At 55.3% G+C, this 11,064-nt stretch overlaps 4 protein-coding genes across 4 annotated transcripts; 2 read left to right on the forward strand and 2 right to left on the reverse strand.

Moving 5' to 3' along the window:
- Positions 1-645: 645 nt before the first annotated feature.
- Positions 646-1,418, forward strand: N0V96_011048 (uncharacterized protein; the record flags this gene model as incomplete). The annotated part of the gene is made up of 2 exons (XM_053198629.2): positions 646-1,098; positions 1,179-1,418. The coding sequence occupies 2 exons, from the start codon at positions 646-648 to the stop codon at positions 1,416-1,418; spliced, it is 693 nt and encodes a 230-aa protein (XP_053043940.2).
- Positions 1,419-1,969: 551 nt separating this feature from the next.
- Positions 1,970-2,491, reverse strand: N0V96_011049 (uncharacterized protein; the record flags this gene model as incomplete). Its single annotated transcript, XM_053198630.1, has 1 exon — positions 1,970-2,491. One exon carries the CDS (start codon positions 2,489-2,491, stop codon positions 1,970-1,972), a length of 522 nt encoding a protein of 173 aa, XP_053043941.1.
- Positions 2,492-4,812: 2,321 nt separating this feature from the next.
- Positions 4,813-7,001, forward strand: N0V96_011050 (uncharacterized protein; the record flags this gene model as incomplete). The annotated part of the gene is made up of 6 exons (XM_065759142.1): positions 4,813-5,061; positions 5,133-5,214; positions 5,271-5,747; positions 5,826-6,138; positions 6,234-6,550; positions 6,664-7,001. 6 exons carry the CDS (start codon positions 4,813-4,815, stop codon positions 6,999-7,001), a joined length of 1,776 nt encoding a protein of 591 aa, XP_065612240.1.
- A 137-nt stretch (positions 7,002-7,138) lies between these two features.
- On the reverse strand, positions 7,139-8,476 carry N0V96_011051 (uncharacterized protein; the record flags this gene model as incomplete). The annotated part of the gene is made up of 3 exons (XM_065759143.1): positions 7,139-7,229; positions 7,400-8,151; positions 8,405-8,476. The coding sequence occupies 3 exons, from the start codon at positions 8,474-8,476 to the stop codon at positions 7,139-7,141; spliced, it is 915 nt and encodes a 304-aa protein (XP_065612241.1).
- Positions 8,477-11,064: the final 2,588 nt, after the last annotated feature.

Genomic DNA, 11,064 nt, shown 5'->3' on the forward strand with positions numbered 1-11,064 from the left:
TGTACAGGAGTAAATTCTAATTCTCCTTGTTCCTCTCTGCTGCCCAGGCCGAATGCCCAGGCTTCACCAGGCCACACAGCACCTTTTTCTTTTCTGCTGCCCCCCATTTCCTTCCTTGAAGGTCTTGACTCTTATTTTCGCCCTCCTGTTTTGAGTTTTTCTCGGTCTTTTCTTGGGAGAGGGTCAGGCGCAATTAGAGCATCTCGGCGGTCTCTGGGCTTTTTTCATATCCTTCATTACCCTTTCACACACCCACGCCTTAGAAAGACTAAAATGATCTCTTGAAGCCCGCCGTACATATTCCGGCGTGTGAGCTCCTTTCGGTATCCGATTTCTTCAGCCTTCTCGCACTTCTTCCGTGCCACTCGGAGCCTTTTTCAGACGTCCACTCAGTCGCTCACTCACGCACCACTCACTCACTTACGTCTCCATATTAAAGTCCCCTCATGCCTGCGTCAAAAAGCCATTGCATGTGGTGTTGATTCCGCGCTTGGAGTTCCCCATTGAAGAAGATCTCGAGAGACGACTTCTACGCACAAACCGAGGAGGGAATTAGAGACGGAGTAAAAGAAAGGGATTAGAGGAAAAAGGGAAAACCTACAGAGCCATCCATCCATCCATCGACCTACAGACAGTTTGCCCGCCATGTCCCTCCAAAACGGCGCCTACACCCACCAGGGCTACTCCGCGCCGCCCTACAGCCAGGGATACAACCAACCGCCAGGAGGCCAAATGTACGCCAACGACGAGCAGGTCACGCAGATATACTACTACAACAACGACGACGCCGCATCGATATCGTCGCGGAGCATCTCGCAACATCAACAACAGTACTGGTACGGCCAACAGCCCGGCGTCGGTGGCCGTAGTTGTCGATCAAGCGGAAGCGCCAAGTCACCCGAGAATGAGCGCTTCAACCGCAAGAGGAGGCGGTGCACGTACATGTACTACGTCCTGCGCCAGCTCGCCATCATTGTGCCTTTGGTCGTCATCTTTTTGAATATCAATATTTACTGCTCGCGGAGGGGCAAGTATCTTAATGATTCTACGAGTGCGGCGGATCCTATTTTCTACAGCCTGTGGCTGTCTGTACCGATTGTGAGTTTCTGTGCTTAGGCTTGTGTTGAAGATACATGAGAACGTCACGATATCTGAGGACTTGGCTGACCATCTCACAGTCATGTATTCTTCTCATTTGGTCGCTCATCACCGTCATCTGGCGCAAGAGGGACGCTCACCGGAGCGGCATCCCGAAGCATTTCCACTTTGGCATGGAGTTGTGTTTCACGCTGGGCACCACCATTTGCTGGATTCTGCTCGTCATTCAGATCGAGTCGAAGAAGTCTAACGGGTACTACGCGTACCCGTATATTCAGTACGAGGCCGCCCTGGCGTTCCTGCTAGGACTCATTATGTAAGTCAAGCTACCTTTTCTCATACGACATCTTCACTCCCACTCTCACATTCATTCTCAATCTCATGCCAACCCTCTCACCCAGCGGCATCTCATCTTCACTCTTCATCTCTCACCCAACCATCATGTCACTCCCTTTCATGATACTGTTCATTGATGCTAACCTTTCCCCACTAGGATGTCCGAGTTTGGTCTGCTTGCGCGAGCCTGGTTCGAATTCACCAACGACAGGACGCGGCATGAAAGTGAGATGATGCAGGTGTAATGCATCAAAGCATCCTCTGGCGATTTTTTATTTATTTTTTAAACGCTTTTGAGCGGTCTATTTGGCGAGGCGTTATGAGCACAGGGGACTGGATTACTGGATTTGCATTTCGGGGGCAGCGTACAGAGGTACTGACTTTTGGCGCCCATTGCATTTTTGCTTGAGAAAACCACATGAAGAGATACCCACCAGCGAAAAAGAAGACACCTTTAATTCAGAATTTCAAAACCACTTTCTACACAAAAAACGCCCCACTCTCATCATATTCATCATGTTTTGACCACATTCGGCTACTGGGTATCTACTCTCCGCAACTGTTTCTGCCCCTCCTTGCGTCGGAAATACTCACCCATGAAAGGAGACAGGAGCGCAACCGTCAGTAGCACGGCCCCGATCAACCCCGTAATCGCAATAATGGCCAGCGGGCCGAGCTGTCCCATCTTCTCCGGCGGCTGCAAGACGAACGGTCCGTCCGTCGCCGCCGCGTCTCCGCGCGTAGCCGTCGGGTACGGGTAGGAGGGATAGGTGGACGTGGACGTTGGCACCGTGAACGCTCCGCTGCAGGAAGTTTCGTCGCAGACCTCGCTGGTAGGTTTCCCGTCTCCAAAGTAGGATGTTTCGTAGTTGGCCAGTCTCTTGGTGGATGCTACGGACTCGCGTACTTCCACGGAGTAGGTTATGCCGTAGGCATAGAGGGTTTGGGCCGGATTGGAGGTGAAGATACCGGCGGCCGTGGTGAAGATGCAGTTTGTTGGTTCCCTTGGCCAGGCTGTTGGATCGATGCCGGTGGCGGACGTACACGACCAAGGCATTGTGCTAGTAGGTGCGTTTTGTGTTAAAAGAAGATCGTGGACCATGCGTGCTTGAGTATCTCTTCCCGTCGCAAAGGGTCGCTTTTCTTACCCTGGACAGCATATCACTTGGGAGTGGCTCTTCAGCCACCATTCATATGTCAAGGTTGCCTGGCCTCCGTCGGTCACCGTCCGCTTCGATACAAAGGGGTCGGCTGTGTCCACGGCCGCGCTGCAAGCCGGGGCATAGCCGGAGGGACACCCGCCCCACGATGTCGCGTAGAAACCGCAGTAAGAGTTTGAGCGGATTGTTTCGCGGGGAATGAGACATTCGCGGGCTGGAGTGGCTGACCATGGTGGGGAGCGCGTGGGAGACGAGGCTATCGTCGAGGTGGCCATGGCGAGACTGTGGTGCGTTTACAGGGGCTCCAAACTGGACAAGAGCTGATGATAATGCGGACTACGATGGATTTATGCAGCAGTCGGAGGTGTTGAAGTAGAGACGACGATTCAATTCGGCTCATATTGATTTCGGGCTGTGAGGTTTGTATATAAAGCACGCGTTTTCCAGCCGAGTCTCGATCAAGAAGGAGAGAGGTCCCGAGACCAGTCCCAATTCGAGGTCTGGTCTCTGCTGCAATCTTACGGCGCAGCAAGGTCTTGGCGTGCCCGGCTGTCTGGACCCCAGCTGCTGCCCTTCTGCCATATCTGCGAAGATAAAAGGCCTTGTTTGCAGTGTTTGTGCATCTCACGAGGCTCAGAAAGTGAAGTGAAGTGGAAGGTGGGAAGTGCATTTAGAGGTTGGGAATGCAAGGAGGGTGTGCTCGAGGTTCTTTACCATCTCGGTGTCTCGGTGAAGGATGTATACACCTTGCGAGGTGGAGACCGCGAGACCGAAGCTCGGTGAAAAATGGAAGATCCACTGTACGTACCTTGGCGGGGCGATTATCGGAGAGACGTATCGGGGAAAGCCGCTGACCAAGAGAACAAGTACCTAAGGTAAGGTAGTGGACCCTCAAGTCAAGGCTGAGGCTATCGATTGGCCAAAAGACTATCGCGATGGATCCTGATTCGCTCATGGGACGTCTCAGGCGCGTCACAGTTGGCCTTAGGGCGGAAAATTAGCAGAGAAGGTGCTGAAGAGTGGGGCCCGGTCCCGCGATTCCCGACTTTCCCGACCCGGCCGAAGCCCCCAATGGAAGTCACCTCACGCAGTCCTCCACTGAGGTCGCAGGGCGGGCAGTCGAAATGGTCAATTGCAAGCGCACATATCCGTTGGGAACATCAAGAAGACCACAGCCCAGCCCGATCTCGCTACCTTAGGTATTGCATTTCTCCACAGCAAGGGCCCAAAGTTCAACTTTCTTCCGTCCCGCATCAACTTCGGGTGGGAACCACTTCAGACCAGGCGCAAACAGCAGAGGGCAAGGCAGAAAATTAGCCCATGGAACATCACCATGTCCTCCACGAGGGCCATCAAGAAGAGCGCCTTTTCGTGCGAACCATGTCGTCGTCGCAAGGTACGTTTGTCTCTGTTTCTTTCTCTTTATCCAAGGTTCTCGCGCGCGCGCGCTTTTGAGTCCTTTCTCTTATCCCCCACCTTGTTTGTCTCTCTTCGGCAAGCCGCACCACCACCACCACCACCCCTCCGCCGTGGTGCGCCTCATTTCCCGCATTCCGCGCCACAACCCGTACCCCTGCCCACCACTCGGATCCGCGGAGGGTAGCGGAGGCTCAGTCAATGTTTGATGATCCTGCCTGAGGTAACCAGGCTCGGGATACACTACATGGCTGGGGGATCGACTCCCAAGAGGACGGGGTTGGGGGCAGGAAGGGTGTGGAACGGCATCACGGCACGGAAGGGCGGGCGGAAGAGCGAATCGGGGCGACGGACATCATGCACAACTTCCGGCACGTCGGTATCGCGAACGGATCCGAATATGACGGCCTGACCTGATGCTGACGCGGGGATTGACGGCAGGTAAAATGTGGCGGAGAGCAGCCGACATGTAATCGGTGTGCTGCCCGCGCGGATGAGTGCGTCTATAAACTGTGAGTTTTCCCTTTTTGCCAAACTACCCCCGATCTCACCTGCAGCCTGGATCCTTCATGTTTCCCCCTACATCCCGGCGATTCTTGTCCAACATACTGACCATGCCGGACAAACAAGTAACCCGACGTTGTCATACACGTCACGGCTGGAGCATCGCATAAAGGAACTAGAAGCACAGCTTGCCGCTGCGAGAGCTCATGCGCCATCCGGAGCGGGAGCGGGAGCAGGACCCTCGGAGCCCTCCCGGACGTCGTCGCCCAGTATCGGGCCGTCAGCGGGCCAGTCGCCCATGACGGATCCTCACCACTTTGAGTCGCAGGATGAAGAGTCCGTAAGCGAGAGCTTCAAGGGCCTCAAGGTCGACGACAAGGGCGCCATTACCTATCATGGCTCAACGAGCTTCTTCCAGCTGCCGAGTGATAGGCCATCCGGCTCCAGGGACCAGCATTCGACATCTGATCAGGCTATGCAGAGGCGTGAGAGGCTTGTGGCCAACGCCTGGCAGCAGAGGGCGCTCGAGAACATGTCCGATATACCGGTATGGTTCTTCCCTCTAAACCCTGGCCAACTGCATGCCGTGACATGTAAGCTGATCTGACCCTCGTCTAGGAACCGTTCCAATATCTGCTCAACGTCCACTGGTGCTGGATCCAACCTCTCTTCAACTTCATCTACAGACCTGCCTTTACTCGTGGGGACACTCCTTCACTCTTCTCCTTGCACACACAAACTGACCACTTCTCGCAGGTGACATGCAGACATTAGGGCCATACTACTCCCACACCCTCATGAACGCAGTCCTCTCCCACTCCATCCGCTGGGGGCGAAGCGACCCGGCCACAAAAGATAAACTCGAAGAGTTCTACGATGGCGGCGCCCTCTTCGGCAAGCACGCGCGCAGCATGGTCTTTGAGGAGCTCAGCCAGGGCGTCTGCTCCATCCCCACCGTCCAGACCCTCCTGCTCCTCAGCGCGCAGGAGTGCAGCGTAGGCAATAGCGCCCAGGCCTGGACGTACAGCGGCCTCGCATTCCGCATCATCGACCACCTCGGCATATGCGTCGACGGGCAGCGGTACCCCGGTTCCGTGCAGCTCGCGGACGAGGACGTCGAGATCCGCCACCGGCTTTTTTGGAGTTGCTATTTTTGGGACAAGATGATTAGTCTGTATCTCGGGCGCTCGCCTTCGTTGCAGCAGACGTCTGTGTCGCCGCCGCAGATTATGTGTATGTTTTCCTCTGTCCCGGTTGGAGAGCTCTGAAGTGTGTGTGTGTGTGTGTATGTGCTGACTGGCGAGATAATAGTTGACGACTCGGCCGAGAATGAGTCGTGGACGCCCTTTGGCGTCGTACCGGAAGGCGGCTGGAAGTATCCCCCCGCGGCGGCGCACTCCACCTCGTGCTTCATGCAAATGTGCCGTCTCTCGATAACTTTCAACGAGATCCTCGTCCACATGTACGACCCCGTGCGGCCCAACAGCCAGGCTGAGATGCAGGACTGTCTCGCCAAGCAAGAAGTTGCTCTGCGGCAGTGGTGGGATGAGCTGCCTCCGCACCTAAAGATCGAACCTACGGCTCTCCCAGCCCTGGCGCCGCCGTCGCATATCATAACGTTGAAGTAAGTCCGGTCCATTTCTGCCGTTCACCTCGACGGAGGGTCGTCCCCGTTTTTGAAGTGAGAGAGAAATGCTGATATCGGAAACTTTCGCCCAGCGTGCTCTACCGCACCTTCAAGATCCTCCTATACCGACCCATGCTGTCACAGCGAGGAAGGGTAGGCGATAACTTGCAACCGGTGCAGCGGTACCTCGGCGAGTGCGTGACCTCGGCTACGGGCATCATCGCCATCTTTGACCTCTTCTGCCGCTCCTTCGGCATCAGCCACTGCGTGCTCTCCCTTTCGTATAGCGTGTACATTGCGGCGTCCATCTTCCTCCTCCAGGTGCAGTCCAGCGTCGAGGACACGCAAGCGCTGCGCAGGCTGGAGTATTGCGTCCGTATCCTGGCGTCCGTGAAGCGTATCAACCCAGGTGAGTCAAGACCTTGAAGCATCCCCGCATCCCCCTTGGACATTTTCCAGTCGGAGGGGGGCAAGATGCAACTTTGAGTCCTGAACTCTGACTGACCACACCCCGCCCACCAGTCATCAGCAGCGCCCTCAACCTCATCACCCGCGAGCTCGTCGGCCTAGGCATCGACATCGGCGCCCTCGGCCTACCTAAGACGGCCGCGACGCCGCCCATGGCAACATACGGCATCCCGCAGCAGAGCCGCCACGGCGCCGGCGCCGGCGCCGAGAACAACATGCCCCCGGCGTCTGTACCGCCCGGCCCGGAGGCCACCAGCTCCCCCGAGCAAATTTACAACTTCCCCTTTGTCGACACACTCGGCCCCGAGGCCTTTGCCATTGATCCGCAGGTCTTCCAGACCATGTCTTCTATAGAACCGTTGAGCGTCAGAGTCGGCGCGATAGATGAGTAGCACAAAAAACAAAGCAAGCAGAAGGCCATTCGATTTATGCATCAAAAAGAATCACTTACCAAAATCAAACGAACAAATGAAAAGAACAAAAAAAGAAAGATTCCGCCACAACTTGTTTCGCGACGTTCTGGCTTTCTCTATAGGCGTTGTAGGTCGCTGGCTTTGCGCTCTGTTTGCGACGATTTCATCAGACGCACCACTTGATCATAGACCGTGAACGTGATGCCGCTCGAAAGCTGTACATACTCATATTAGCCAAACATCCTCTCAATATCACTCCCAGCCACAGGAACAAACTTACAGTCAACCGAACCAACCTGGGCGACGTGCCCCTCCAAAACGCAAAAACCCCATCACTCCTCAGAATCCTCGCAGCGCAGTCCACCATCCCAGCATACCGCGCATCGGCACTCTGCACGCTCTGCATCCTCGTCTTGATATTATCAAACGGCATCGACGCATACACCGTAAACACGCCACTCACCCCGCCCAAGACGAGGGTACTCCCGACGCCGCCCTCCAGCTGAGGCCACCGCGCCGCCACGCGCTCCTGGAGCATAGCAAAGGTCGTGAAGCGGACTGCGCTGTTGGTTCCTTGCTTGCAGAGTACCGGCGTCAAGCCGCTCCATAGGCCTCGGATGCCTTCTTCGCGGATGAGGATCCTGACGGCGCTGATGAGGCCGCGGTTTGCGAGTTGGCTGCTTGCGGATCCGGCGGCGGATGAGGAAGGGGATGAGGAAGAGGTGGCGGCGGCGGCGGCGTGGATCATTTTGGTTTTTATGGCTTCGCCTGGCGTCACGACGGCGATGGACTCTGCTACGCCGGCGCTGAGACCGCTTACGACGTTGATCCACGCCGCGCGGGGCTTCCTTCCCGATCCCGGTCCTCCTGATGCCGGAGATTCCGAGCCGGAGAGGGCATCGAGCTTCGAGCGCGTGGTTTCAAAGGCGAGGAACCGGATGCCGGATTTCGCGGCGTTGGAGGCCGCGAGGGCTTGGACGCCCGAGTAGATGCCCCTCACGCCCGAGGTGCGGACTGTGTCGCGGATGATGGCGAGGGAGCTGGGCGGCGGGCTGGCTTTTGCGGTTGCTGCGTTGGCGGTGGCTTTGAAATATAGTTGGCGGCGTGTCTTTACGTATTCGGCTGGGTACTACATTGTCGTGAAGAGACTTGGTGTTAGAGAGTTTATCTGTATGCTTGTTCATCTCATGCGTGTCTTCAAGGCGGGTCCGATATGTTTGCAGGTTGTGTATAGAGGGTGAGAGTGAGCGAGTGTGATAGTGTAAGTGTGAGAGTGAGTGTGAGTGAGAGTGTAAGTGAGCGCGAGTGACTGCGTCGACGCAATACACGTGTTCCATGTTTAGCCACCCCGAGGAACATGGATGATGAGACCTTCCACTCACAGTGACAAGCGTTTCTGAAACCCCCGCAACACCACCCGCCACGATCTTGGTCAAGACGCCGGACTGCTCCATTGAATGGGCAATGATCTGATCTGATCTGATCTGATCTAGTCTGGTTCAGAGCTAGGTCTCGCCTCAATACTGAACTGGAAAAAAAACCTCGGTGAAGGTCGGCAATCTCCTTCGCGTTTGGCGTCTCGTGTCGTCGTCACTCGTCACTCCATTTCCTCTCTTTAGCCCGGAATGCCGTCATGATATAACGAGCAATCACAGACCCTCTTTCGCTTTACCGCCCCCCCATGGTCCACCGTTCGCGGCCAAAAAAGAAAGCCCCGATTTTTGGTCGTACCGGCCTTCATCGGCCCATTTCCTGCGCGCGATACCCCATCTTTTCCCCCGAAGGCCCGGAGAGTGACCGGCTGGAAAAAAGTGGTTGAGGAAGCTGCACGGTCACCCGGGGCCTGGACGATGAGCGTCGAGAGGGGGCTCCACTCGGGCATGTTCCGAACTGGGCCAGTTTTTTGGGTTGGCCGGAGGGAGGAGCTCAGAGCGGTTTGCCATTTTTTTCATTTTATTTTTTACGTGGGGGGGGGATTATCTCGTCTCTCGTCTGGTTGTGACGGCGATGCTTTTTTGGAATTGGTGTCTGAGGGTCTCGGGCATCGTCCGGGTTGAGCCAAAGTTGATGGGTAGAGTCGACATCTTGGGAAATATTGGTTTTCCTTGGCGATCTTATCGATGGTGTATGGATAAGGATGGTTTGGAGACCGTATCCGTGGAGATGGGTGTAGATGGGTCACTTTTCCGTGAGGGCTTTTCTCTCCTTGAGGAAGTTGATCACTTCAAAGCTGGAGCAACTGGCGACTGGAGTAGGAACTGGCGTCGGGAGGGCTGTGTAAGCTGGGCCCGGCTCGGCGCGTCCTCCGCCACGTCGACGATGATCATCGGCGTTTGATCATCGGTACGGCTAGGCTCGGCGGGTTTAGACGGGGGTTTGACCGTGATGAGGGCGGTGATCTGATGATACGCAAAGTGATCTGCCCCTCATTTTGGTTGACAAAAGGTTCTCAAGCGTGTCAAGGTTCGCGGGTGCTTCTCGGCCAACTTCCGGGCTGTGTGAGCAATGGAAGATCGCGTGCAGAGAGTGGTTCGTATGATGAAGGACTGCAGGTCAAAGTCTCTGGAGGGGTGTGGGAGTACAGATGAGTGAGCGATCGAGCGAGCGGAGGAAGTGGGATGGGAAGGGAAAGGGTTATGGATGGGTTCTGGATTTCCGTTCATGGGAAAATCTGGGGGGGCTAGCGCGTATATGCAAGATGCGTCCGGAGGTTACATGGGGAGAGCCAGCCAGCCTGTGAATCGAGTAGCCTAGGGACCACGGGGGAGAGGTTTGACATGTGGCATTTGCGACATGGCGGTAATGGGATGTTGGATTCATTGGGCGAGCGGATGTCGTTCGGGGTATCATCAGAGCCGGAGGGCCGAAGTGCCGGGGTCCTAGACGTAGAGCCGGGTGTGGTCTTGTGCGCATGTACCGTTCCTCTCGCATCTGTCTCTCACTCATCCTTCTCACTCACTAAATTCCCTAGTAGTGAGTTGGTTTCCATTTTTAGGAAATGCTCTGAGGCGTTTGGACCTGGGTAGGGAGGATGAAAAGAGAACCAGTCGTACCGAAACTGTGGTGTGGTGTTCTCTGGATGAATGGATCAGACGGTTCCCGTAACCCGTACGATTACACGGCCAGGGTCCGAGGTTGAATAAGTCGGAACGACGTTCCGACGTTGTGGGCGTTTGATACTCCACAGAGGAAGGGGGGAAGGGGGGTTCACGGGACATTTACCGAGGATGGTGTTTTGAGGTCCCGGCCGGTTTGAACATATGGAAATGCGTGAGTGAGTTTGCCAAGTTTCGTGGGTTGCGATGACAGGATAAAAATGGAAACGGCTTTTTTCTTCTTCTAATGCTCAGTTTGGCTAGCATTCGCCTAGGATTAGTGAGAAACAAGATTTTGCGCACGGTGCCAGGGGGGACGATGCTTCACGGGTACTTCCATGGAGAAACAAAGTGAAAGGGCCCGAAAAGCAGAAGATTCTCACATAATGCTCGCTGTTAGTCTCGCTGTAAAGCCTAAAGGCTGAGTGTATCGTAACTTTGCGCGAGGTTGGACGGTGAGTAACGATTCTGAAAAGAGGACCGCAAAGTGGACACTCTTCTGCGCAACTTCTTTTCTTTCTGGCCGAGACGCCCGTGGGCGGATGAGATTATGGATATTTTGATGTGCGCGCCATGTGTCGATACTCGATGGTGCATGGTGGATACCTCCGGTTTACCGGCAACGCCAACGGGGAATGGCCGAGGTTGTTATCGCGGACATGGACCGAGGGACTGAGGGTATTCGTGCGGATAGAAGAGACGAAGGAAAGCTTGTTCTCTAGGGTTACTGTCGGCGATAGTCCGGGGCCGGGATGGATGGAAGTCTACCGAGTAGACGGTGAGACCGGTGCTTGATATGGCGATGGCCTTTCTGGCTTTCCGTTGCAAACTACGACGTTGAGCGACTCTTGTAACTGACTGAATTGCAGCACACGACTGAGAGCTCGCTGGCGGAAGCTACTACCGTGTTAGTCACAACTTAACCTTCATTATGTCAGCTTGAACAA

This window comes from Colletotrichum fioriniae (genome assembly GCF_027942845.1).
Source record: "Colletotrichum fioriniae strain IMI 355084 chromosome Unknown scaffold_16, whole genome shotgun sequence".
Classification (NCBI taxonomy): Eukaryota; Fungi; Ascomycota; class Sordariomycetes; order Glomerellales; family Glomerellaceae; genus Colletotrichum; species Colletotrichum fioriniae.